General features: G+C 47.0%; 1 protein-coding gene across 1 annotated transcript; it reads left to right on the top strand.

Annotated features, from left to right (window-relative positions):
* Positions 1-2,625: 2,625 nt before the first annotated feature.
* Positions 2,626-18,261, top strand: HRG (histidine rich glycoprotein). The gene is made up of 7 exons (XM_044434622.1): positions 2,626-2,916; positions 11,044-11,154; positions 11,911-11,998; positions 13,570-13,736; positions 15,059-15,166; positions 15,776-15,865; positions 17,351-18,261. Exons 1-7 carry the CDS (start codon positions 2,689-2,691, stop codon positions 18,158-18,160), a joined length of 1,602 nt encoding a protein of 533 aa, XP_044290557.1. The 5' UTR covers positions 2,626-2,688; the 3' UTR covers positions 18,161-18,261.
* The last annotated feature ends 9,055 nt before the right edge of the window (positions 18,262-27,316 follow it).

Raw genomic sequence — 27,316 nt, forward strand, 5'->3', positions numbered from 1 at the left:
GAGGAAGAGGCTATCAGTGGCTACTAGCCTTGCTGGCCATATGCAACCACCATTAATAGAGGCGGCATACCTGCATACACCAGAGTTTGGGCAGGCAGGAGTCTTGCACCCATCCTGCTTGAGGGCTGCTGGTTCGCCACCAAGTGAATGGAGTGCTGGGCTGGATGGACCACTGGTCCAACCCAGCATGGCTTTTCTAATGTTGTTATGTAAGAAGGGGATTTCAGTGACTGGGCTGCAATTTCCCTCCACTTCTAAGTCCAAATTAGCTTTTTTCAGGACTGGGCTGGCCACTGCCTTTCCCCAAAGGCTCCTGAATCCAGTTTGCTACCCCCTTCTTACTAACGGTAACAAGCCAGGATGGGCAAGTGTTGAGCCTACAAGCAGCTGGTGGAACTTTGAAGAAACTTCATTGCAAAATTTGGAACCATGCAAATTTCAAAGAATTTGGTTTGCATATGGTTTCAAAAGTGCAGAATTAAGGAAGTTCATATTGAGATGTGAATCCATCAGGTCCCCTGGTTCAGAGACTCTGCATTCCATGAAGAATACTTGGATCCAGACAGTGCTCAGGTGACTCCACTTCAGGACCCTCTGTATACCTATTCAGTTAGAAGATGTTGTTCTCCCATCATCTCAATCTGAGGATGCCTCCCCTACTGAGTATAGAGAGGAGCCCCAGCTCTCACATGTGACGGTCTGCTCAGAGAGATCCATCTGATTCTGAGGAGTTTCATAGTTACCTGGTGGCGATTCTTCCCCACATCACAACAGAAGGCTATTTTGTTTTATACTACTACTGTTAAGCTTTAATTTTAAAAGACTGTGCTTCTAAAGTCTCATCTGAGTCTGCTAGAGAAGCAAAGGAGGAGGAAGAGACATGCCCACAAGACTGTAAAAACTAGCACTCGTCCTTGGAAAAACTGCAACCAGTGCCTGACTACAGGAGTGGAACTGCCAAAAGACCAGGCTCACCTGGGCCTGAGGCTTCCTAAAGCCTCAGTGGACCTCAGTCCTTGGCTGGAACAAGAGTTCCCTGGAAGAGTCTTCCAGTTAGTTCTTCATGCAGTGCACTTTCCAGGCAGAGCAGACTTTCCTCCTGCCCTGCCTGATGTGGATCTTGCCCTGTGACCCAGAGCCAGACCTTTTCCCCGGGCCTCAGTGCAAACATGGAGAGAAGCATGCACATTGCTCCCTTGTATTGTGCAATCCTCAAAACAAAATCATACGAGCCTTTGTACCCCTGAGGACAAACACCACTGAATGTTGTTAGTAGTAGCCATGAAAGAAGCCTGGAAAAGAACATCTAAGCATCCTCTTTGCTGTAAGACCATTCTAGAGCGGTTCCACCTCTTCCCCACTGCAGCCTGCTGGCTTGCCTGCCTACTGCTCTGGCCCAGCGAAGGTGAGAGTGAGCAAGAGCAGCCGCAGATGAAGTGCCAACTTGATCAACCTGTCCAGCAAGTGGGTGGGAGCAGTGAGGAAAAAGAGAATGAGGAGCCAGAGCAGCTGGTGACAAGCTAGTCATTTTGCGAAGGAGGTAGCAACACAGCCCGAGCTTGGGTTTTGTCCCCTTTGTCCACTGGAAAACCCTCTTCACCCTTCCTTGCATGGTCACTCTTAAAGCCTTGGAGACACAGCCTTGGAAAAAACATGGTTCTTTCACCACCACCAGGGTGTGTGCCTGCAGGATCTGAGCACAGATGAGAAGTGCTCCAACCCCAACAATCCCCTGGCCCCTAAAATTCTGCCTTGCCCTCTAGGCAGAGGGCTGTGCCTATCTGTTTTCAGTGTTTGCCTCCAACAATCTTAAAAAATCTTCAGCGCTTTTGTTTCTGAAATGTGTTGAGTTGAAATAAAAAACAGCTCCTTTGGTACCTCTGAGAAGATGTCTCTTGCTGTATTTCATTCAATTTGAGTGCCTCTCTTCTGTTGTTTGCTGCAGACTCCAGAAAGCTAGTGCCTTTTGAATCAAGGAAGAAGCCAAGCTATGGAGCCCTGCATAGGAATGCAGCCCAGGATGAACTGCAGTGCAGATCAGCTGCTTGCAAGATGGCCTAAGTCTCGTGGTGAGGTGGGCAGAGAAGAGCTGGTGCGCAAAGACCCTCGGTGAGTGGCTGTTGGGATGCAACCTGAGGATGCAAAGAGGGAAGGCAGCAAACCTCCTCAAGAGTCCTTCAGTTTCAGAGCCTTATGCGTACTCGGCCTCCAACTTTTTGCCCTTAATTCCACAGAAATGTGGCCTGGCACACTCCACTTATGCATTCTTTGCGGACGAAATCTCTGTCATGGCAGAGCAATAATTTGGCGTGCTGTCATCAAATCTAACAGCTAATCAGTACACTTGTTTCCCTGCATGCGGGCTTGTTATTTCCACCCACTGAGCCAAATTCACCTTGATCCCTCCAGCAGCCTGTGCAGCCACATGCCTACCCTTTGGGCCACTTGGGTCCCATGTGTTATTCCAGCCAACTTGCATGTTTTTCAGGCTTCGGTCTCCCTCTTTGGTCCTCTTGTCTCACTGTTTGCCCCATAAATCATTACTTTTCTGTTTGCCTTTATTAACCAGAGATTAAGGTCTTGACGCAGTGTCTGTTAGAAAAATGTCCTCTTGGGCATCAACCTGTGTGTCTCTGGAAGGGCTTTTCGGGAAGAAGCTCATCAGGGCACAGGAGCAGTGCGGTGGGGATGTCAGTGCCTCGCACAGTCCAAATGGAACTGGTTTCTGCTGTTGTGTTTATTACAGTCTTGCTCTGCTCTGCCCTTCAAAGCCAGTCCTCTGTGACTTCTGCAGACTGCAATGATGTAGAAATAGAAAAAGATGCAGAGTTTGCTCTCGACCTGATCAATAAACATCGCAGCGACGGCTACATTTTTTCCCTGTTACGTGTCGGTAATGCTTACACTGAACGTGTGGTAAGTCCCATTGCTGACTTTATCTTCAGATGCCATAAACTGGCATCAGTGCAGTGACTTAACAAGGACTCTTAATTTTACTACTTCTGGAGAGCTGAGCATAAGTATCCTAATCTGCCCACCAGGGCATACATTAGAGAAGCATTTAAACCACAAAATAAATCAATATGTTTGTTTATTTAATATAACCAGCCAATTATCTGGTTTCTGGTGAGATGTACAGTGCAGAGCAAGTACATCTTGATTTTAACATGCTCTTAAATCTTGTGATGGATTTCAGAGGAATAATGCTAATTATCAGCTTCCTCAGTTAAATTATTTTTTGCCTCCTACCTCATCCAGCAGCTCCTGGAACTGGTAATGTTGGGTGGGAATATTGCTAATTATACGGCTCTATGATGGTGTGCCAGGCTGTGCTCAGTCATGATGGGCGGCCCTTGGAGTCACCCCGTTTTCCTTCTCCTGGTGCAGAGTTATAAACCTTTTGACTCTCTAGTGCTCCTTCAATGGAGTCAGTTTCTCTGCTGTCATCTTCCACTTCCATTCATTTTCTCTGTTTCCAATAGCTGGACCGTGAGTGTCTCTGGGTTTTTTTAGACAAAATGTCACCACTCACCCACAAGAAGGAAGGCTAGGGAAAAGTCCAAAGTACCAAAACCAATGAGGAAAAGCAAAACCACAACAGGGTGGGGTGGGGGTGGAGGTCCCCCAGAAAAGCCATTGGGTTCTTAGTGACCATAGAATGTCAACTGATTGTTACCAAAGTGGGGGAAAAGGAATGGAGTGAAGTACCTGCTATCCCGAATAGCAGCCTGTGACATTTCATTGCTGATCCCAATAGCAACACAAATCCATGTGCACATTCATCGAAGAACGGTGATCACTGTGTTTTGCAACAAGGAAATAAGTAAGTGCATATTCATTTTTGCAAGCAATTTGGAGTGAAAAGTGATGTTGGTTTTTGTTTACTTGGTTGCATTTCTGCTCCCCAAATTCCTTTCTCAATTTCTAGAGAGCTTTTGGAGGGTGTGGTTAAAAACTAGTAATATTGTTCGGTGGGACACTAATGCTGACAAGAAACCCCACCCTCAGACATATCCAGGCATGCTTTTATGCGTGGTGAAGCAACCAGCAGCACCACATGCGTGGATATTTTGCAATATGCTTGCAAACATTCAAATCTATTAAAAATCTGGATCCAAATAATTAGATAGTTAATTCAAAGCAAATAAATTAGATAGCTAATTCAAAGCATACATGGAATTCAGCCCCAAAACTGATACCCTTTTCACCACGATGGCCTTAAAAGTGTTGACTCTAAAGAAACCAATTTGGGAGAGTAATGGAGTGGTAAAAACCACATCATGATTAGGAGGACAAGGATGACTTTGTGCACATTAAATAATATTGCAGAGAATGGAGGTGGGCAATGTTGTTCGTAATGCATTTACTGTTGAATGAGCCTAGATATGCTTGTAGTTGGGAGAAATAACAAAACCCGGACAGCTTTACACAGAAAATTGTATGCATAATTTAGAAATGACAACTATTACATAGGTAGGAACACAATATATCTCACCATAGGGGGAAGACCGATATGCCATATGCTGCTCTGTCTACCATCCATGTGCTCACTATGAACGAGCCATTTTAAGGCCCTTGCTCTATTTCCGAAATTCCCCCCACACTCTAATGTGAATTATGAAATTTTGCAAAATTTTAATATGGGTTTATTTCCATTTCATTTCTATCCCAAAGTTGTCATTACCACAACTGACAGAGCAGCATTAGGCACGAATGGTTGGATAGCACAGAAAAGCAGGTTGCTTACCTGTAATTGATGTTCTTCGAGTGGCCATCTGTGCAGCCACACATATGGGTTCTGCGCCTGCGCAGTGCCTTTGGCCGGAAGATTGACAGCTAACGGTTTTTTGGCGGGAAACTCCGCTCCCCTCCCCCATGGCCTATAAAGAGCGGCGCATCCGCCATTTTGTTCAGTCTTTGACGACCAAACGTGCGCCCCCTTGTGGAAAAATTTTCAGTATGAGATAGGAAAAAAAGGGGTCGGTACCAAGAAAAATGGGAAACTTTTGGTACCGATGAATGTGTCCACTCACCGACACCGAGCGGGGCCGGCGGGTGGGTTGTGTGACTGCACAGATGGCCGCTCGAAGAACATCAGTTACAGGTAAGCAACCTGCTTTTCTTCGTCGTGGCCTCTGTGCATCACACATATGGGTAGATTAACAAGCTTACCATCAAAGGAGGAGGGAAGGTGTCCTCATTGTAGGACGGAGGAGAGAACAGCTCTACCGAAGGAGCAGTCCCGTCGAGCCCGAACATCGAGACGGTAATGCTTGGCGAAAGTGCAGGGATTCGCCCAAGTAGCAGCTCGGCAGACGTCATCAATCGGAACTCCGGATGCGAATGCAGAAGACGTAGCGACAGCTCTAGTAGAATGGCCTCGGGGAACTGTAGGCAGTTCGAGCTTAGCTAACTGATAACACAAGATAATAGTGTGGACTATCCATTTAGAAAGTCTTTGTGGAGTGACTGGGTTGCCCTGATCCCTAGTAGAATATTTGATGAATAGTTTGTTGGATCGTCGAATAGACTCTGTTCACGATCGATAAAAGGCTAAACAATGTCGAACGTCGAGGGAATGCAAGGATCTTTCTAAAGGGTTCGACAGTGATGGAAAAAAGGCAGGCAGTACAATGTCTTGTCCTGTATGGAAAGACGTAGAGACTTTGGGCAAGAAAGATGGGTCGAGACGCAAAACGACCTTTTCTCTGTGGAAGTTTAGGTAAGGAGAGTCGATGCGAAGAGTGCAAAGTTCACTGGCCCTCCGGGCTGACGTGACAGCTACAAGGAACGCCGTCTTCCACAAAACTAATCAGAGATCCACAGTCGCCAAAGGTTCAAAGGGGGCCTTCATAAGGGCCTGTAGAACTACAGAAAGGCTCCACGTGGGCATAACCGGTCTAATAGATGGATTAAGATTATACAGTCCTTTCAAAAATCTCTTGAGGATAGGATGAGAAAATAGGGGTGATCCGTCGACTAAGCCACGGTAGTAGGCTAGTGCAGCCGTATATACTTTAATAGAAGACGGCTTCAGTCTGGAGTGATGCAACTCCAGAAGGAACTGAAGAATTTGTTCAATTGATGAGACAAGTGGGGAGAACGAATGAGACTCGGCGAAGGTGGAAAAACGTTTCCATTTAGCCGTATATGACTTTCTTGTGGACGGCTTTAGAGCAGAGTTGATAATATGCTGAATCTCAGGGTGCAAGAGCATTGGATTCGAATTCGAAGGGGGCTGTCTCGAACCGGATGGTACGGAGAGACTGTGGCAGTGAGAGGCACCCGCATGGTTGGATTCGAGAATCGGAACCGAAGCGGTTGAAGTAATCGTCGATACCGATGGATTAATAGAAGCTGTTGGATTCGAGCCTCTCGAATCCGACGTCGGCCCCAATGGAAGGTCAATCATCGAATCCGCCACGCTGTCAGGTTCAATGAGAGCAAGTCCGGGTGACAAAGTGTGCCGTCCATTTGCGTTATAAGGTATGGAAGCACTGGAAGATGAAGAAATTCCCCGCGGGAGATGTCGAGCAGTTTCGCAAACCACGCTTGACGTGGCCACCAAGGGGCAACTAGTATCCCCGATGCACGGTCGCGCACTATCTTTGCTATGACCCTCATCAGAAGAGGGATCGGAGGGAAAGCATAGAAGTTGATGTTGTCCCAAGGGATCATAAATGCGTCCCCTAGGGATGCTTGTCCAATTCCCACTCTGGAACAGTAAGTCTCGCATACCCTGTTCTGTTGGGTAGCGAGTAAGTCCACATCGGGGAACCCCCAGTGCCTGAACAGGTGGTTGCGTATGCGAGGGTCCAGTTCCCACTCGTGAGAAATGAAGATGTGCCTGCTGAGAAGATCCGCATGTACGTTGTCTGTGCCGGCCAGATGAACGGCCATCAGAGTGATGTGTCTCTGAATGCACCAGTCCCAAATTCTCATAGAAAGCCTGGCTAAGGTTGGTGACTTCGTGCCTCCCTGTTTGTTCAGATAAAAAACGGTCGCTATAGTGTCCGAAGTTATCTGAATGATCTGATGATGAAGGAGGTCTTCGAAAGAACGAAGGGCCTTGAAGACTGCCAGTAGCTCCAGGAAGTTGATATGATTCATGGATTCTAGACGAGTTCACGTTCCCTGGGTAGACAGGCCAGAGCATATTGCTCCCCATCCTAGAAGAGACGCGTCGGTACCGAGAGTTATCGTAGGAGGTCGCACCCTGAAGGGGACTCCCATCATGAGATTGGTTGGCTTCAGCCACCAGCACAGGGAGTGGAGCACGGAAGACGGGATCCGAATCAGTTTCGATGGTGGGTCCCTTTGAGGATGATACACCTTGATGAAGAATAGTTGTAATGGGTGAAGCCAAAGTCTGGCATGTGGAACTAAGGCAACTGAGGAGGCCATATACCCCAGGACCCTCTGGATGGATCTCGCTGTAACCGTTCCCTGTCGACGGTTTCGATGGATATGGCGAGCTAGAGTCTTCTGTCTGTCCTGAAGGAGGAAGGCTTTCTCCAGCGTCGAATCCAAGCAGGCTCCAATGAAGGTGAGCGTCTGTGTCGGAAGAAAAGAAGATTTCTCTGTATTAATGCGTAGACCCAGACTATCTAGTAAGGTACGGGTTGTATGGATGGTGTCTAGGAGTCCTTCTCTGGATTGCGAGACCAACAGCCAGTCATCGAGGTACGGGTAAATTTGTATGCCCTGAAGGCGTAGGAAGGCACAGACAGGAGCCACACATTTGGTAAAAACTCTCGGAGCCGTAGCCAGTCCGAAGGGTAAAACTTTGAACTCATAAAGTTGGTTTGCAACAGCAAAACGAAGGAAACGCCTGTAAGTTGGATGAATTGAAATATGAAAGTAGGCGTCCTTCAGGTCCAGTGAGGCGAACCAATCCCCTCTCCTTAACAACGGCAAAATGTTTTGAAGGGTGGTCATACGAAACTTTCTCGGTATAATAAACTTATTCAAGTCCCGTAAATCCAAAATCGGACGTAGACCACCGTCCTGCTTGGGGACCGTAAAGTATCTGGAATAGAATCCGTGGAGTCTGTCAGATGGGAATACTTGGTGAATCGCTCCTTTTCGGAGAAGTTGGTGTATTTTGTCGAGAAGTACCGGCGAACATGAAGTTGACCGGATCGGACTCAATGGAGGAACAATGTTGAATTCTATTCGATAGCCGTGTTGAACGATGGATAATACCCACCGGTCAGATGTGATGGACTCCCAAATGGGGAGTCGGCTTCAGAGCCGATCCCCAGATGAGAGGGGGGTGGGTATTAGAGGAGCATGAGGAATGGTTTGCCAGTCCCGTCAGCGCTGCCTCCGATCGTCAAATCGGCGACGGCCCTGCTGGTATCTTTGTTGAGGTTGCTGACGGCAGCGTTGTTGTTGCTGTTGCTGCCTATGTTGAGGCTGTTGCCTGGGGTGATATTGCTGCCTGTAGGGTGGATGGTTCCATGGCCACTTACATTTGGGCAGCGACTGAAGCTCCATTCGTCGGGCCGTCATCCGAGACTCATGGAGTTTCTTGAGCTTGTGGTCTGTCTTAGCGTGGAATAGCCCGGACCCATCGAAGGGCATTTCTGCAATGCGCCGTTTGGTCTCTTCAGGGAAGTTGGCGCTCCGTAGCCACGCATGTCTCCGAAGAGAGACGGCACCAACCAGTGCCCTCAAATTGGTGTCCACATGGTGCCTGGCTGTGGACAATTGCTGCACCGCCACGTGCATCGCCTCTTTGATGAGGACCTTGGCCAATTTGCCCTGTTGATCCGGGAGGGTCGAGACGACGTTGTTGAGACGCTGCATTATGAAATACTGGTATCTCGCCAACGTCGCCTCGTAATTAGAGATACGCAACCCCAAGCCTGAGGCTGCGTAAACCCTCCTGGCCAGTGAATCTATCTTGCGGCCCTCCTTGTCTCTCGGCGCGGTATGACCCCTTGCCTCACTTCCCTGGGAGGACTCCACCACAACCGAGTTCGGCTTGGGGTGTCGGAGGAGGAATGGAATGTCCTCCTCCTGAATCCGGTACATGGCTTCTTACCTCCGGGATGTAGGTTGAGGATGGGATGGCAAGTCCCAGGGTTGGGTCATCGCTTGCCACAAGGTGGTAATCAGTGGCAGGACGATGGAGGTGGACTGCTCCCCGTGGACGACGTCGTATATTTTGTCCGTAGACGGCCCTGGCCGTTGGACGGCGTCTATATCCAAAGATTGGACGAGCCTGCCCATCAGCTCCGCAAAGGACACATGTGACTCGTCCGGTGATGCGGGGCCCTGGGAGGTTACCGCAGCATCCGGAGAGGTCGAATCCAAATCGGAGTCATCGGAATCCGTGCCGTAATAAGGAGGAGCCAAAGAGGAAGACTCTGCTGGTGAGACGGAGCGGCTGCTATCATCCCGTGGTACTGGGGATGAGCGCCTTGGATCCGGATGGGGCGAGCGGTCACGAAGGTGAAATTGTGGTTGATCCCTTGGAGCGGGATAGTATCCGGTCGAGTATGGCTCGTCCAAAGGTGGATAGTAGGGATGACGCCAGTCCTCGACCCTCTCGGACCGCTGCTCCCTAGAATGGCTTCTGCGGGTCCTAGGTGGGAAGTCAACCACATCTGCCTCCAGTATAGCCGCAGGCATAGGGGTTGGTGACCTAGCCCTGGGGGGAGAGTCCTGGATCTCTCCATCCGAGATCGAACCCCGTTGGACAGCTGGTGGTGGTTCAACCAGGGGGTCAGCCACACGGCGAGGAGACCCTTGAGGGGTGACCCTCATGGCTGCCTGGATCGCCAGCTCAGGTGGTGTCGGCACGGTAGGAGGCGCCGGTACTGACGCTACTGTCGAACCCGAGGTACGGTGTCGGGGTCGATCCGGATCCTTAGCCTTCGGGGTCGACTTAGAAGGCTTCTCCTTCCTGGCCTTTTTGGCAGGTTTTAAAGCCTCGGCATGCTTGCGCTTCTCCCTTTTTTTCTTAGAAGAAGCTGGTGGGGCCCTCAAAGCAGAGGCACCTTCATCCGATGGACGGGAGGGTGGTACCACCACAGCCGGGCCAGGCTTCGGAGCAGAGACCAGTGGGTCGGACTGCATGAGAGCCCGATCCCACAGGAGTCTCCAGAGGCAGTTCTCCCTGTTTTTTCTGGCCTGTTTGGAGAAGGCCAGACAGTGGGAGCACCTGTCAGTTCTATGCCCCTCCCCCAAGCAGAGGAGGCATAGATCGTGCGGGTTGGACGGAGACATTTTCGACCCGCACTCCGCACACTTGCGGAAGGCCGCTCGCTGCGCCATCGCAGAAAGAACGAGAAGAGAAAAGGAGACAGTGCAGAGGGTAAGAATATATTTTTGTTGGGTTTTTTTGTTTTTTTAAAGGAGAGATGGAACACTAGAACGATAGAAGAAGAAACTAGAAGTAACAAGAGTTTTAGGGATATAAAAAATGGGAATGAGAAGAAGACAATAGCTACAAGGAAACGGTCAAGTGAAAGACGAAAGTGGCACGAGGCACAGCGAACGGCGGTCACAAAGACTAACAAAATGGCGGACGCTCCGCTCTTTATAGGCCATGGGGGAGGGAAGCGGAGCTTCCCACCAAAAAACCGTTAGCTGTCAATCTTCCGGCCAAAGGCACTGCGCAGGCGCAGAACCCATATGTGTGATGCACAGAGGCCACGACGAAGAACCAAGATGAAAAGGCTGGGGTGGATGCTGGAGATGAGGACAGATTGTAGAAATGATGCTTGCCATTTCAGCAAATCTGCCTGTTCCTTCAGCTCAAAGATCTTCTACAGCAGGGACACAGATCCTAATCCAGCCCAGGAAGCTTCCTTGGGTTCTACCACTAGGCTGCCTCAGTGGCCCAGTCCCATTCCATGAAGAAATCCCTCTTGGGGAATGACTGTGCAAAAGGGCAGACCTGGCCAGAAGCTGCTTCACCTGCACCCGGCACCACCAGAAGAAAGGCAAAATGGGCATAGCACTGACTTAAGCTGTTACTCTACAGAACCATAACTCAATTAATTGGTTTTCTTCCCATTATAACCCTTTTAGCACAATACATCCATTGAATATTTAACTCTCGATGTCCTGGAGACAGAATGCCCTGTGTTATCCAGGAAGCACTGGTCAACTTGTGGACATCGGCAGTTCTACCCCAGCACGGCAAGTAACAGTATCTCAGTTCCTTCTGGTCCCAGCATGGTGCTCTCCTCCTGTGAGGGATGTGGTGCTTCTGTAAGGACCAAATTACACTGGTATTAATGCCTCACTCAGCATCCAATGGAGCTGCTGTTGGAGGTTCCCTCCTACTTTCTGGGACACTCTCAGAAAGAGCTTCCAGCTCCACATCATAAGCCACAGAGCCTGTTCCTGGAGGATTTTTCCTCTTATTTGGCGATCACAGTGGGGTGGGAACCTTGATGCTCTTGCAGTGAGAAAAAGATCTGTTGCTGCTGGAGTGAGTGTAAGAAAGTTGTGTGTGTGAGAGAGAATGAGTTGTATGTGAGTGCATGGACATGGATGCGTGGTCCCCAGCAAATAGCTGATGTGGGTCTTGGGACCGCAGAAGATATCTGCTTCAGAGGGATTTTCCTCAGCACCAGAAAAGAGTTAAATTTCTCATCACTTTCTCTTATATTGTGAATTATCACCTCGCTGCAACTGATGGTAGTTGCTATTTTATTAAAATGAAAAACCCACAAGTTAAATGTACGACCTGTTTAATATATTTGAGATCCCATGTAGGTTGTCCCTTTGGATGTAATCAGATCAGGCAACACCTGACATACAGTAAATGTTTCTCTGGTCCCCACTGTTCTCATGTCAGAGCTGGCAGGGGTATAAGAGCATCCCAGTGCAGAGACCTACGAGCCCAGCAATAAGTCCTGATCCACCCATTTTCTCTTTTGCTTCCTCCAGGACTTTGGGCAATGCAAAACTGTCATGTCCTTAGACCACTTTCAAAACAGAAAGAAGTTGCATGGATACAACTGCACTATGAGCCCAGGTACTCACACCTCGTGAAAAAGGTTGTGGCTCTATCCGGAAGAATGCAAGCATAGCTTCAGAGAGAGTCAGCTCAATCACTGCATGCCAGCAGATGTACAGACTTCTCTCCTAGAATGATCTCAGTTCTGGCAGTTTTCAGCTGGGGTTTCCAAGAGGCATTACTGACTGGGGGGAGGGTGTATACAGGACCAGCCCTGCCATGATGTGGGCTGATGCCCCCATATTCAGAGCAGGAAGAGCAGCAAATTACACAGCTGTCCTCCTCCACCCCCACAGGAGGGTGCACCACTGGCTTCCCACCATATCTAGCACGTGTTCTTGAAGGCTCTTCCACCTGCTCTCCTGCTGTGGCATTTGCTGCAGCAAGACAGCAACGGACAGCCAGGTCCACCACCAGCCACCACTTCTTGCCACAGGTGGCTGCCTGCCCAGCAACTAGCCAGCCACATGCTGGACTGCTGGTCATTGCTGTGGCTGCTCAGACTGCTTGCCCAGCTGGCTGCTAGCTCAGTTACTACCACTTTGTGCCCCAGATGTTTTGGTTGGCATCTCATGAAAGCCCCACAACTGATCCATGAGGCAGGAGTGGTGACCAGCTTAGCTACTTGACTGATTGTGTGAAAAAAGGAGGGAGGGAGGGAGGGAGGGGTGGCCAGCCAAGAGGGTACCCTGGAAAAGGTGTGGAAAAGAAGGCAAACAAGCAGGGAGGCAAGAAAGGCTTGGGTCATGAGAGGGCAGGGATGAGTAGGCAGCTGCTGCCTCACCTGAGCTGGCAAAATTCTTTGAGCTAGGCCTGTGTGAATGCATATCATGGAAAGCTGTCCCGGTTTTTTCTACTTTAAACCTTTTCCAAACAGCAATAAGCAAATGCGCAATGGAATCACATTGTGCCTGTCAGTAAACCAATGGCCTGCGCCTTAAGGGCCACATCCCTTCTCCCAGCCCCATCCGCCTTTCCTCAACCACCAAACATCTGGTGGCTTCTTGGGTTTTGTGCGATTCTTCCTTCACATTTGACAAGGTTGAAATGCTTCTCTTAAGGCTTTGTTGTTGCTGTTATGTGCCATCAAGTTGTTTCCAGCTTATGGCAGCTGTATGAAAACCCTCCAGATTATCCTGTCCATGACAGCCCTGCTCAGCTCTTCTAAGTTCAAGGCTGAAGCTTCCTTTATAGAATACATCCATCCCATAATTGATCTTCCTTCCTAAGGCTCAATTACTAGCAATAAGAGCTTTAAACTTCTGTTTGCTGGTACTTTAGCCCACAGAAAGTTGATGCAGCCTTTCTCAAGATGGCAGAAGTTCTCTTGGACAGAGTCCAAGGCCATGGGTCTGGCCCTACAAAGATGCTGTTGCTTTCTGGCCACAGAAATTACCTGTGAAGGAGCTACAGGCAGAAGTCAGGAAACAACGTGACAAAGCTCACTTGCCGTCTACCTGGTCAGAAGCTTCTTCTGTCCCCTTGATGCATCTTTGGCAGACTGCATTTCTTTGTTGCAGCTCTAGTTTGTGCAAATACAATCTGGAGCAAAGGGGTTGTAATGCTAATGACTGTGTACTTTTTCACAGTGCCACCACACTTGTATCCATGCAAGGACTGTCCAGTAAAAGTAACAGTCTTACAAGATACTGAAGAGTTTGCAGAAGCAGCCAAGAGGATCCTTGGAAAATATAAGCAGGAGAGCAATGAAACACGCAATTTCATGGTGGAAAAAGTCCAGAAAGTCTTTAGTGCGGTACGTATCAATGTGCCCTAAAATTCATTGAAAGGAATGGGGGTTTTTTGGGACTTCCTGGAAGTACAGAACTCCTAGAGGCTGGTTTGCACATTACCTGTAGTCCAGCTTCATGCTATACTGTTGGCATGAAATGAGAAAACCTCCCCTAACCTGATGCCCTCACAGAGGACCTTTGACTGGAGTGAACCTGGCTGATGGGACTTTCACTAGGGTCCTTGGAAAGCTGGAGCTGGCCCTGTTTACTTAACAGCTGCCTGCTATGTGAAAAAATCACCCGATGAACCTTTCCTAATGACCATGCCTGCATCTTCTGTGGTGAAACAAAAGGGAATGCATCATTTGGAAATTTAGATCTATGAAATTTTGCATCACCTATTAGAAAATTATTACTATGATTTAAATAACATACATCTTGCCACAGTGGGGAAGAGGGGGACCTGGTGACTCGTGGGGTGCCTCATTCTGCCATCTGGGTGCAAATCTGCATTCTTGTTAGGCTCTCTCTCTCAATTTCAGTCCAGACTTGGACTGGATAGCCCTTCAAACAGAGGACTATCCTTTGTAAAGTAGGACACATGGCCACCCTAGAAGCTTTCATTTACATTGCCTATGTATCTGCTAATTGGCATGGCTGTCAAGGGATACATTTGGTGGCGATCCACTGAATGTGAGATGCTCTCCCAAGTGAGGGCTGCCAGGTGCCCGTCATCATTATCTTCTCGGCACCAGGTTAAGAACTGTGTGAAGCCTGGGCATTTGAAAGTACCGTATTTTTCCATCTACAAGATGCCCCCATGTACAGGATGCCCCGCACTTTTCCTACCGATCTCCAAGCAAGCAAGCTGCTGCCGCCCATGCGTGCCGCTTCGCCACCCCCTCCCGTGCGCATGTGATTGTGCCAGTCTCCCCCCCCCACCCCTGAGTGCACCCGCGGTTCTCCTCTTGGCCCCCCGTGTATAAGACGCACCTCCATTTTTAGGTAAATGTTTTTTAAGAAAAGTAGCGTCTTATACACGGAAACATACGGTATACGATGGGACTTTTATAACTTTGTTTGTTTTCTGTTCCACTGGGTCCCGGCATGTCATTGTAAATTATTTTCTGCAGTTGCAAATAGGTTTTAAATGTTTGCATGTAAAGTTTTATATTATGTTTTTTCATATTGTATTTTAGGGGTTTGATATTTGGGAACTGTCCAGATAGCTTCAGCTGTTGGATGGCATGGGAATATATTAAATTAATGAAATTAATAAATTGCCAGGTGTTTTAATTGCTTTTGCTAATGCTCTGGATTCTCATGCTCTGTCTGTTCTATGCAGGTAGCTAGTCGTACTGTGTATATCATTGAATTTACCATAAAGGAGGCTGTGTGCCCCTCTTCCGTTTCTCCAGCACATGAGTCAGAATGTGGGCCTTGCAGACGTGCGGTAAGGAACCCCTGGGACCTTTGCGCAAGCACCATCTCTCTCCTGCACCACATTTGGGCAGCTGCACAGAATGCCAAAGAAGGCTGCCAGTTGCACCGTCTTTATTCCACAAGTGTTTGCAAACTTCCTCTCGGCTCAACACAGTTGGCAAAGCCAGGCCGATCACAAGAGGAAGCCTTCAATAGCTGAGGTGGTTAATGCTGGTAATGGAGAAGGCAATGGAAGATACATTGGGCAGCCAAATTTGTATCCCTGAAAACCAGCGCTCTAGAAGAAAGCCTTGAGGAGAGGAGGAAAGGAAAATGGGAAAGCACCAACTGCTGGGAGAAGACGCTCGGTGCACTTCAGCATGTTGTTCTTCCTCAAGGGCACAACGCATACAAACAACTATTATAGAAATAGTTGCATGAGCTGTTTTGATGAAGCTTAGATACAAAGGTTAGGAATCAAAGTTCCTGGGTCCCTGGCAAAAGTATCTACAGCATCCAATATTGTGCAACCCAGTGCAGGAGCACTCTAGTCTGAGCCGGGGGTCAGACTAGATGGCTCGGGAGACCCGTTCTGACTCGCTCTGTTTCTATGTTTCTGTATGTTGTTGTCTCTTTGCAGCACATGGGATTCTGTAGAGGAAAGGTGCTTAAAGAAGCAAAAGACCCTGATGGTGTTGAAGTAGAGTCCTGTGAAATCTATAATATTCATGTAAGTTGCTATTCTTATTGTAGCAACATGTAGGTTCCTTATGTGCCATCAAGTCATGTCTGACTTATAGCAAGTGAAAGCCCTTCAAAATACCCTGTCCACAACATCCCTGCTCAGCTCCTGTAAGTTCAAGGTGATGGCTTCCTTTATGGAGTTAATTCCTCTTACTTGATCTTTGGAATGTATGTGCATTGGGTGGGATGTTACCAGGCCTCCATAAAATGAATCACAGAAGATAAAATGCTGCTGTTAGTTTTGAAAGCAGGTTGCACATAACATTTGTAAACGGGCTTTGCAGCGACTCATTGACTAGTAGGGAAGGGTCTTATGAACTAGCAAAAAAACAGAAATGCATCACCAGGAGATGACACAAATTTGCTTATCCTCATTTATATGTAATCCATGCAAATTTAGAAATAATTGTTATGATTTAAATAGAAACATAGGACTTCTAACCATGGAGCCAAAGACTGTGACCAGGTGACCTGTGCACTCCAGCAGTCTTTCAAATGGAGAACTAACTCCTGTAAAAGAGGACACAAAGCCACCCTAGGCAACAGACTGTGCAGTATTAAAGTATATGTTTGAAATAGACATTAACTCACATATTTTAAGCTTGTAAATCAGCTTTTCCTAACCTGATGGACTCCAGATGTTTTGGATGCCATGTTCCATCAACCTGCGTTAGCATGACCCATGTGCGGGAATGCTAGAAGCTTTAGTCTGACTTAAAAGCTTCCGGGGTGACCAGGTAGGGAAGGCTGCTATAAATTCTCCCAGCAGTCCAGGTTCCCACTTCCCTGGGATCAGTGCTCCAGGTGATTATGGTGCTTCATTGCTCTCACCAGTTTGCACTCCTTCCTGCTTGTGCACCAGGAATGCTGGGACCAGTAGTTCCACAGAAAGTAGGGAAGGGAAGTGCACAACCCTCTGTCCCAAATTATGAGTCCTAGTTTGACTGTCTATCTCTGTCCCAGAGAAAGCCTGGGGCACAGCTCAGAATGTAGCTTTTTCCTAATTCTGCTTTGAATTGGCACCATCCAATCTCACATGAGCGGGACAATGGCAGACAGAAAAGCAGGTAAGCATCATGACAATGGGGCTGCAGCCTGTGCAGGGGGTTACTAGGCCCTGGAGAAGTGCACCTGATAAGTGCACCTTATACCTTATCAAGGGTCAGCCAGAGTCGGCCTATAACAGAAATGGTGGCACTGGCGTGGAGAGACATCCCAAGAATGCTGTTTCAAGTCAATTCCACATGGTGCCTTTATGAGTAGCCCACAGCTCAAGGATGGAGAGGCACTGCCAGAAAAGGTTTCAGTGATGGAGCAGGTTGGACAGATTCACAGCACAGGTACAGAAGAGACGAATCCCCTGTGAAGGACTTCTGACTAATTCAGCTAATTCTTCTTTCTTTCCAATCCTCATGCGTGCTTCATGAACATTTCAATGGTGGATGTGTTCCTTTCATTTGCTTATGGAAAGTATGGCAGAGGTCCCTTCCACCATCACCATCACTTCCACCATGATTCAGGAGAACACCATCATCACTGCAACATGTCTCACCATGAATGCAGATTTCCACCAGCTGGACCATCATGGCATCATTATCGTCATCATCATCGCCATCACCACTATGGCTGTGGCCACTATCATAGGTATAGACATGGCCTGCGTTATAGATATCCACCACCTCCTGACAATCATCGCGATGGCCTCGCAGGTCCTGTAGGCCACCACAATTCCTCTGAACAGGACGAAGAAGGAGATCCTGACCTCGTCCCTCCCCCGGGACCTCAGTACCCTCCTCCACCCCCTGGTGGCCCACATCATCTTCCTCCTAGTAGATACCCCTCACCTCCTGTTGGACCTCCTCCTCATGGGCCACATGGACACCCTCCTCCAAAGTTTCACAGAAATGGTCACCACAGAGGACACCATCGAGGCCACCATCATCACTGGTGCCACAATACCACAAAAGGAAGAGAAGGAGACTCCTCAGAACAGCCTGATTCTTTCAGGGAGCACGACTCTTTCTGTCACAACAAAGTTGGTATGATCTATCATATTCCAGTTTTGAGTGAAAATGACATCCTTCAAGCTCCGGAGGCAAACTTCCTGAACCATCCGGCTATCTCACATGGAAAGCTAAATGAGTCCCTTTTTCCTGACACACAAGTACACAAGAAATCAGTAATTCAGCCTTTTCCAGAAGTTCCCTCAGAATCAAAGTCATGCCCAGGGAAGCCCAAATCTGAGCTGCCACAAGGCATTTTGTCTTTATATCCATCATAATGTAGAAATAATGTGCATTCCCTTTAAATGAAAATGTCTGTAATACAGAAATTTATAATTCCATTAACTTTGGTGATATGGTATATTTCATGTGAGCTGTCACCTAGAACAATAAAATACATACAGAAAATATTGTGATTTCTTTTATTTCGGGGAGAATTCTCTCAAAGAATATTCTTACGGTATGCATATCTTTCTGAAGCCCAATTCCTCCATGGATTGACAGAGCCCCCTTCTCCCAAAATACAACAATCCAAGTCATTATCTCTGAATCTGAATCAGAAGTAGAAGAAGAGCTGGGGCCAGCATGTCCCAGGGGAAGCCAAGAGACCTGTGAAACCAGGCAGCGTCTGGCTCTGAGGGAAACCTTGTGCAACAGGCAGAGCCAGAGAGTTGGGAATGAGATGGGCAGTTGTTCTTGGCATGCACTCTTGGGTCATGCCAATCTCAGCTCAGATGATATGTACAAAACTGGGTGGGATAGAGAATACCCTGGAAGTCTGAAAGAAGATTCAAGGTTGGAACGCAGAGCTAAAAACAAGAGAATGAAATTCAATAGGGACAAATGCCAAGTTCTGCACCTAGGAAAAAGAAACCAAATGTATCATTAAAAGATGGAGAATACTTGACTCAACAATATTGCAAGTGAGAAAGATCTTGGAATTGTTGTCGATCACAAGTGGAATATGAGTCAACAGTGTAATTTGACTCTAAAAAGGGCAAATGCATTAATGGAAGTATAACTTCCAAATCCCATGAAGTCCTAGTTCCCCTTTACTCAGTGCTGGTTAGGCCTCCTCTGGAGTGCTGTGTCCAGCTCTGGGCACCACAGTTTACGAAAGATGCAGACAAGCTGGAAGAGGTTCAGAGCAGGCCAACAAGGATGATCCAGGGATTGGGAAAAATTGGGATTGAAAGAACTGGGTGTGTTTAGCCTTAAGAAGACTGAAGGGCGATAGGATGGCACAAGTGCCAGAAAGGCTGTCGCAAAGAGGAAGGCCAGGATCTCTTTTCAACCACTGACTGCTAGAGCAGTATGACAATGGAACCAACTTCCTAGGGAGGCTGTGGGCTCTCCCACACTAGAGGCATGCAAGAGGCAGCTGGACAGCCATCTGAGAGGGATGGTTTAACTTGGCCTCCTGCACTGAGTGGGGGTTGGACTCAATGACCTTCTGGCCTCATCCAGCTCTACTGTCCACTGTCTCCAGGTGCTGAGGCAAGCTTTGAAAATTGTCAAGATGTACAACTGTCAGGAGGGGGTCTGTGAGAAGAGTTCTCAGTGCCAAACGAAGTTGGTATGACTCTTGAGCCCAGGCTGAAGCGCAGCAGGAGAGGAGGGTTACCCACCTACAGGGACGGTGTGCGGAAAAAAGGCACACTCAGTTCCAAAGGGATCCTCCCAGATGTGGCCCAAACTTACTTGAAAAGAGAGTTCCTAGAACCAGTTGCTAGACTGGGTTCAGCGACCCACTCTGTGCATGCTCATTCTGCAGTGATTGAGTTTATTGGATATACTTTGGTGAAGGAAGAACTTTTGCAAAGGAACAGTCTGTGCCCTTGAATGTGTGAAGGGCAGGAAACCCAGCTCCCAGCACAGAGGGGGAAAGATGCGCTACAATCAGCCCTGTAGTCTGGTGCCATATCAGAAAAGCAGACTGACTGAGTCATATCTGAGTGGCGCTAGCTCTTTTTGGGAAGGGAAAGGGATTCTATTTGGAATCAACTTCTTAATTTTAGGTCGTATTTCTTTAATAGCAGGTATTCTGCCTTTGCTGATGTCTTTTGGTAGTGACTCATACAATGCTTCTTCTATATCATACAGCCAACCTAGCTAAGCAGCTTTAACATAATAAAGATTGTAGTTAGAAACCCCTTGTCTTGCTATGCTTGGAGGGAGGGTGGGGAAAGAGGTATTTAGGTACTTGGTTTAAGTACCTAAACCTAACTCTGAGGAATGTATGTTCCACCATGGGATCCCTAAAATCAGTAGCAAGAAGCTAACGGCTTTAGGTTCAGCAGGCAGCCAATTTGGCCAGGCCAGAATCCACAAGTTTCCAGCTTATTGCAAACTGCAAAGGCTGATGTTGGAGCGCCAAACCTCAGGTCTCTCGGACAAATCCAACTCACCTACAGGCTCTCAATATGGTTCTCCAGAGTTCTGCAAAAGGCCATACCCCTTCCATTGACCCATCCCCTTTCTCCTAAAGGACTCTTTATTCTGTGCATGGTTTCATTGCTTTTGCAAACTACTCTCCCCTCTATACAGGCTGGCCTGCCTCACCCAAAGCTTAACCACTGGCAATAAAAGCTGTTCCCCATGCAGTGCCTCTTTGCCTGACTGCCTGTGCCATGGCTGTGCTGTCTGAGCACACTGGCAGGAGTGGCCATAGATGGAAGCCCTTCCATACACAAAGGCCCCCAACCTTCACAGAAGCCAGAACCAGGATCCAACCCAATGGCAACTGGAATAGTACTCAGACAGTAGCGCTCGCAGACAATAGTTTTCATAACGGGTCAATTGAACTTCCATGCAGATCCCAGAAATACTTTGAAAACAAACATTTTAACTTGCTGGCTGATAGGCAGTAGTGAGGTGGGTCTCCATGAAAGCATTTCTTAGAGTGGATGCAACAACTGAAAAAGCTCCACTCCTTGCCCTTGCTAGGAGACAAGCTGGGGCAAAGGCACAGCATAGAAGGAAATGAAACCTACGGTCCATTTGGGTCATAGAACTTTGCAACTAACAATGTAAGAGACCATCTTCTTTAGAACCCAAAAGAATGGGAAGTGACAAACAGGAGAAGACATTCCCTGAGAGGAAAGGTAGATGCTAACATTACTAAAATTAGGCTTAAAATTCAGCCTACCTATTCCAGGGTTGAGCTTCCCCAAATTGTGCTCCAGCAAGTTTGAACTTGAAAGAGAAGCAGGCTGTCCATGATACTGTCAGGCTGTCCATCGGTGATACTGCGAAGAAATCTCATCTCCAACCTCCAGAAGAGTCTTGAATCCAAAAGTCATGGGCTTAAAAAACAAAATAGGAAGGCAATGAACTACTAAGCATTTTTTAAAGTTATCTATTTATTCTTTATTAAAAGCTTTTGTATGCTGTCCTATTATATAAGATCTCAAGACGGCTTACAATATTTAAAAGCACAATTAAAACGACTATTTCAATAAATAATAAAACAGAACAAAACAATAAATTACAAAAGAAACAGAGTGAATGAACTTCAAAGCTATTAGATTTTAAAATAATATTTAAATAAAAAGGTTTTGGTCTGTCGCCGAAAAGAGTATAAACTTGGCGCCAGGCGTACCTCTCTGGGGAGTACATTCCAGAGTCTGGGTGCCACAGCAGAGAAGGCCCTACTTCGAGTTCATGACCTTTTTACCTTTCTTAGTGAGGGTTCCAGGAGCAGGGCTTCTCCCGCAGATCTTAAGGGCTGTGAGGGCATATAAGGAGGGAGACGTTCCTTCAGGTATCCTGGTCCCAAGCTGTTTAGGGCTTTATTGGTCAAAACCAACACCTTGAATTGGGCTGGACTTCAACTGGAAGCCAGTGGAGCTGGTAGAGGACTGGCGTTATGTGAGAGTAATGGCCAGTCCCCACCAGCAGCCTGGCAGCTCTATTCTGCACCAGTTGCAGTATCTGGACTGTTTTCAAGGGCAGCCCCACGTAGAGCGCGTTGCAGTAGTCCAAGCAGAAAGTTACCAGAGCATGTACCACTGTTGCTAGGGAGTGCTCATCCAGGTAAGGATGCAGCTGATGGATTAGTCAGAGTTGTAGGAAAGCACTCCTTGCCACCACCGCCACCTGGAACTCCAGTGACTGCTCTGGGTCAAGGAGTACTACCAAGCTGCAGACTCCGTCCTTTAGAGGGAGTGCTACCCCACCCAGAACTGGGTCAAAATCACCTACCTGGAGGTGATGACACCTATCACCCGCATCACCCACCAACAGGACCTCCGTCTTGTCTGGAATGAGCTTCAGTTTATTGGCCCTCATCCAGCCCATTACCTCGGCCAGGCACCGGTTCAGTACAGCCACTGCCTCACCTGGATTGGTGGAAAACAAGAGGTAGAGCTGGGTGTCATCAGCATACTGATGACTCTGCAGCCCAAACCTCCTGATGACCTCTCCCAGCAGTTTCATGTAGATATTAAATAGCAAGGGGGACAAAATAGAGCCCTGCAGAACTCCATGGCAAAGCTGCCATGGCACAGAGCCATAGTCCCCCAACATCACCATCTGGAATTGGCCAGTCAGATAGGAGTGGAACCACTACCACACAGTGCCTCTTACTCCCAAGTCAGCCAGTCTATCCAGAAGGATACCATGGTCAACAGTATCGAAAGCTGCTGAGAGGTCCAGGCTAACAGAGGAAGGCTGACGGATGAAGCAGTATTAAGAGCATAAGAAAAGCCATGCTGGATCAGACCACCCAGTCCAGCAGTCCATACACACAGTGGCCAACCAGCTGCACACAGGATCCCTCCAGCAGGATGGGTGCAAGACCTCCTCCTGCCCTGCCCCCCAGCAACCAGTGTATGCAGGCATCCCACCTCTGGTCAAGGAGGGAGCACATGGCCAGCAAGGCGAGTATCCACTGATAGCCTTCCCTTTCATGAATCTGTCTAATCCTCTTTTCCAGTCAACCAGATTGGTGGCCAACACCACTTCCCACAGCAGTGAACCCCTTGCTTTATGCTGTATGAAGAAGAAATTCCTTTTATCTGTCCTAAGCTGCCCACCAATCAGCTTCATAGGATGACCCCAGGCTCTGGTGTTATGGGAGAGGGAGAAAAATGTCTCCCTTTCCTCTTTCTGCAACCATGGGCAATTTTAAATCCCTCTATCATGTCTCCCTTAACTCACGGTTTTTTCTAAGCTGAACAATCCCACTTGTTGTAGCTGCTACTCACAGGGGAGTTGTTGCAGCCCCTTCATCATTTTCATTGCCCTTCTCTGTGCTTTTTCCAACACAATAATGTCCTTTTTCAGATAGGCAACCAGGAGAGTTCTATTTTCTATTCTGTTCTCAATTATGCCCAGTATGGAGTTTGCCTTTTTCATAGCAGATGCCCACTGGGTTGACATTTTCATCAAGCTCTCCACCCCGGCCCAAAATCCCTTTCTTGCTCAGTTACTGCTAGCTCAGATCCCATCAGTGTATACTTGAAGTTGGGATTTCTTTTGCTCCAACATGATTGACTTTACATTTGCATACACTGACATACATTTGCCATTTTGACACCCATTCTCCCAGCCCGGAGGGATCCCTTTGGAGCTCCTCTCAATCCCTTTTGGTTTTAACCACTCTAAATAGTTTGGAGTCATCAGCAAATATTAATTATGTGCATCCCTTATTTCAGTTCTGAAACCAGATGGAACCTGAGCTCACCCCCATGCCGCAAGAGCTCACTCTCAGCCCTGTTTTTACTGAGCATCTGTCTTCACCTTAAGATAATATGCAGATAAGGTCTTGCTTCTGTGTTATCTATAATGCGTTCTTTATTCCTGCTGCATTCTAATGTACCTAACTACTACAGGGTAAATATGGTGCACCAGTTAACATATGACAGCTTGCTTTCTTCATGGGGCAGAGGAAAGCTAATTGCTGCTGCTTTTATTCACCCTGCAGTAGTCAGGCCACTGTACAGCCAAAGTTCTCAGTGATGTTTCTCCAGACTTCTCCAGCAAAAAGGCATTACCATCTTAGGTGTGCACACTTCAAATTAACACTCAGTGGATGGATAGGGATTATTAGGAATGCCCAAACATGGTTCATATTGATGCATGTAAAGGCAGCCTTCCCCAACCTAGTGCCCGCCAGACATGTGGGATTATAACTCCCACCATGTACAGCCAACATGGCCGCTGTTGGCCACTGCCTTTGCTTTGCTTTTGCACTTGTTTTTTATTGTGACATTCATGAAAACAACCAAAACAACAACAATGAACGAACAAACGAACAAGTACAGAAATCATCATGAGATTCTTTTAGAATAAATGAGGGTATTTGAAAGGTTTCAATTAATTAATTCATTAACTAACTAACTCAGAATACAAGGGTGGCAGCATAGGTTATACCCGTCTTGTAGCTTTGGTTAGTGCTTCCACTTCGTAATAGAAACAGTCTTTGCTTTCTGGGTTATACATTTCCAGAGCAATTGCCAAAGGTATCCACAGTTCTAGACTGTCAGCTGAAATCACCTGTTTGCAACCGGGAGTCATGGATGCAGAAGCATTTCTGTGAACTGTAAATGACAACACACAAATACTAGAAGCTATCCAAGTCAAAGGGTGCATGACTTACGGACTGCTAGATTTTATGTGTTATTCATTAGCTAGAGCATCTTCAGCACATAGGAAGATCCCTGCTGGATCTGACCAAGGGTCCATCTAGTCCATCACTCACACAGTGCCCAACCTGTCAGGGACCAGTAAGGATGACCCACATTGTCCTGGCCCTGCATTGCCCTATGAAGCGCCTGAGCTTTACTGGGAGAGAATCCACCTGTGAGTTGACACATGTCAGCTTGCCGCTTACCTCAGTAGCGAGCAGGATGGGTTAAACAGCAGAAAGCCTTCATCTAGCAGTGAGCCCCAGGCAATATGAGGTTAGCATTGCATGGGACATCTTTGCCAATCAAGGAGGAGTGGGGCTTCATGGAGGGTATGGGGTAACCATGCAGAGTTTTGACACTGCACAAAATTATCAGTTGTCCATTATCAGGAATCTCAGTTGAGGCATGGGCCTGGGTTCCAATATCCTGACTGGCTGGAGTTTCAGCCAACATAAGACAGGCTTAACTCTGGTCCTAAAACCACTGGGTTTAATCTTTTTTTTTTTTTTTTTTGGAAAAAGGCCATTTATAACACTGGAAAGATAACCGTTTACCTTGTATAATGCAGTGGGCTGAAGACTTAACAATGCTTTCAATATTTGAGTGGTTGAGATAAAAATGCCACATAGATGCCACTTTGAAGGGACTTATGCATGGATATTTGGTCTGCCTTTACCTGAAGTGTATGTATAATTGATAACATTCCATTTATGGTGTTACTTCAATATTTACATTTTGTTTAGTCACAAAGTTGTGCCCGACCCATATTTACATACCAACATTCATTAATTTTGGGACAGGGTCTTGTTTCTCATTAGCTGCTGTTGTTTTTAATTCATTCGTCTATTCATTAATTGCAGAGAAAAAATGAATACATTTGGCACTTTGCAGAAGATTCGTATTCCTGGCCCTTGCTACCTATTTTATCAGCTAACCACAAGGTGGCACTGTGGAACAGTTGCAGTAGAGCAGATTTTCGGGTTTTCATGAGGCTCCTGTCGCAATTTGTCCTGATTTAAAATTCAACAGCAGCTTTTCTTCACCCTAAAAATACCCACAAAAACTTGGCAGAGGACAGCGGTGTCACTGACAGGCCCCACAAGCTCCTGTCAGTGAGGGGTCACGAGAGCAAAATGAATGCCTTGTGTGGGGAAGCCCTACCTGAAAGATTCTGTTCCATCTCAAATTGAGCAGCTTCCAAAATCTTCTCAACCACCCCAGTGAAGTCTGGGGGCACAGCAGGGGTCAGCCACATGCATCCTGTTTCCCCGATTCTGCTGGAAATGTCTCACACCCCACAAAAAATGCAGTCTGAAAGTGACTTAGAGTAATTAAAGGGTTGTTGTGTTTGTATCCTGTCCTTTTTCCTCTTGCAAGGAACCCAGAGCGGCTTACACATTCATTCTTTCATTCATTCATTCATTCATTCATTACATTTCTGTATCATCCCGTAGCCTATGGGGTTCTCTGGGTGGTTTACATAGAAACAGAGTGAGTCAGAAGGGGTCTCCTGGGTCATCTAGTCTGACCTCCGGCACCAGCTGGCTCCACTCACGACATGCCCACCATGTGCACGTCCAGCCTATCCTTGAACTCCCTCACCGATGGGGCCTCAACGACCTCTCGTGGAAGCCCATTCCACACCCTCGGGGTTTACAGAATAAGAAAAATATAAGAATAAGAACAGGAATAGAAACACTGCAGATAATCAGCTAAAACCAAATATGAAACATTGACAACTCATGGAAATGAATACACTAGCAAAATAGTTCACATAAAACAATATAAATCTATGTATCTATTAAAATAGATTTAGATCTATTAAAATGCCTAGCAAATAAAAAAGGGTTTCACCTGGCACAAGAAAGCAAGCAATGACTGCACCAGGTCCATGTTCCAAAGATGAGGTACAACCACAGAGAAGGCCCTTCTAACCATCATCCCCCTTGCCTCTTTAGGGGGAGTTCCTGGAGAAGGACCTCCATGAACAATCTGAAGGACTGAGTAGGGCCATATGGAGACAGGCGACCCTATAGAGATTCTGGCCTCAAGCTGTTTAGAGCTTTATAAATCGTCAGCAGTTTGTATTGGGCCCAGACTTCAACCAGTAACCAGTGTAACTGATAGAGGACTGGCATAATACGGTCTCATGGATCAGTCCCTATTAACAGCTGAAGTCAAGAAACTTATGTCCACAGTATGAACCCAACTGAAAAATGAAATAAAATTTGGTATGGCAGGACTTGTTCTTGGCAAATCTATCCTGGGTTCTAGTGACTGCTGCATTAGAGCATAGTAGACACATAGAATCTGTTGGGCTGGAACTTGCAAGAAGGCAGAGAGACCGGTTTGCTCCACTAGACCCCAGTCCTCCATCTTATTTTCAGCTTGTATATAGGTATAGATAAACCATATTTTACAGAAACATCTTAAGACTCCTGCTTCATTGTCATATATATTGCATCATTTGTTTCCAATTTTGCCTACTGTCTGACTTGAACATATACTTCTCAGATTTGGTGTCCAATTACAGGTCCAATTTATAGCCAAATCTTAAGCAGTTAATCAGATGCATTTGAGAATCATTCTAATTTTTAACAGTATTTTGTCTGGCTTGTTTTTTTTTTTTTTCTTTTTAAAGAGGTAAGAGACTTCATTCAGGATACAGTCAAACATGTATCTTCGTATTTTGTTCAACAAGATTTAGAATTGATTACTGAATTTGGCATTCTTAGAACCTAAGCTTTGCTTTAAAAAATATTTTAAACCATTTAGCTGCAGGGATATTGTTGAAAGTTTGGG

This window comes from Varanus komodoensis, unplaced genomic scaffold, assembly GCF_004798865.1.
Source record: "Varanus komodoensis strain SLA01 unplaced genomic scaffold, ASM479886v1 scaffold28, whole genome shotgun sequence".
Taxonomy (NCBI): domain Eukaryota; kingdom Metazoa; phylum Chordata; class Lepidosauria; order Squamata; family Varanidae; genus Varanus; species Varanus komodoensis.

Bases quoted from the DNA above. Each gene is read 5' to 3' on its own strand.
- HRG (XM_044434622.1), top strand. From the start codon at position 2,689: ATGTCAGTGCCTCGCACAGTCCAAATGGAACTGGTTTCTGCTGTTGTG. The intron at 2,917-11,043 runs GTAAGTCCCATT...TAACCCTTTTAG, and splicing joins ATGCTTACACTGAACGTGTG to CACAATACATCCATTGAATA. The intron at 15,167-15,775 runs GTAAGGAACCCC...GTCTCTTTGCAG, and splicing joins GTGGGCCTTGCAGACGTGCG to CACATGGGATTCTGTAGAGG.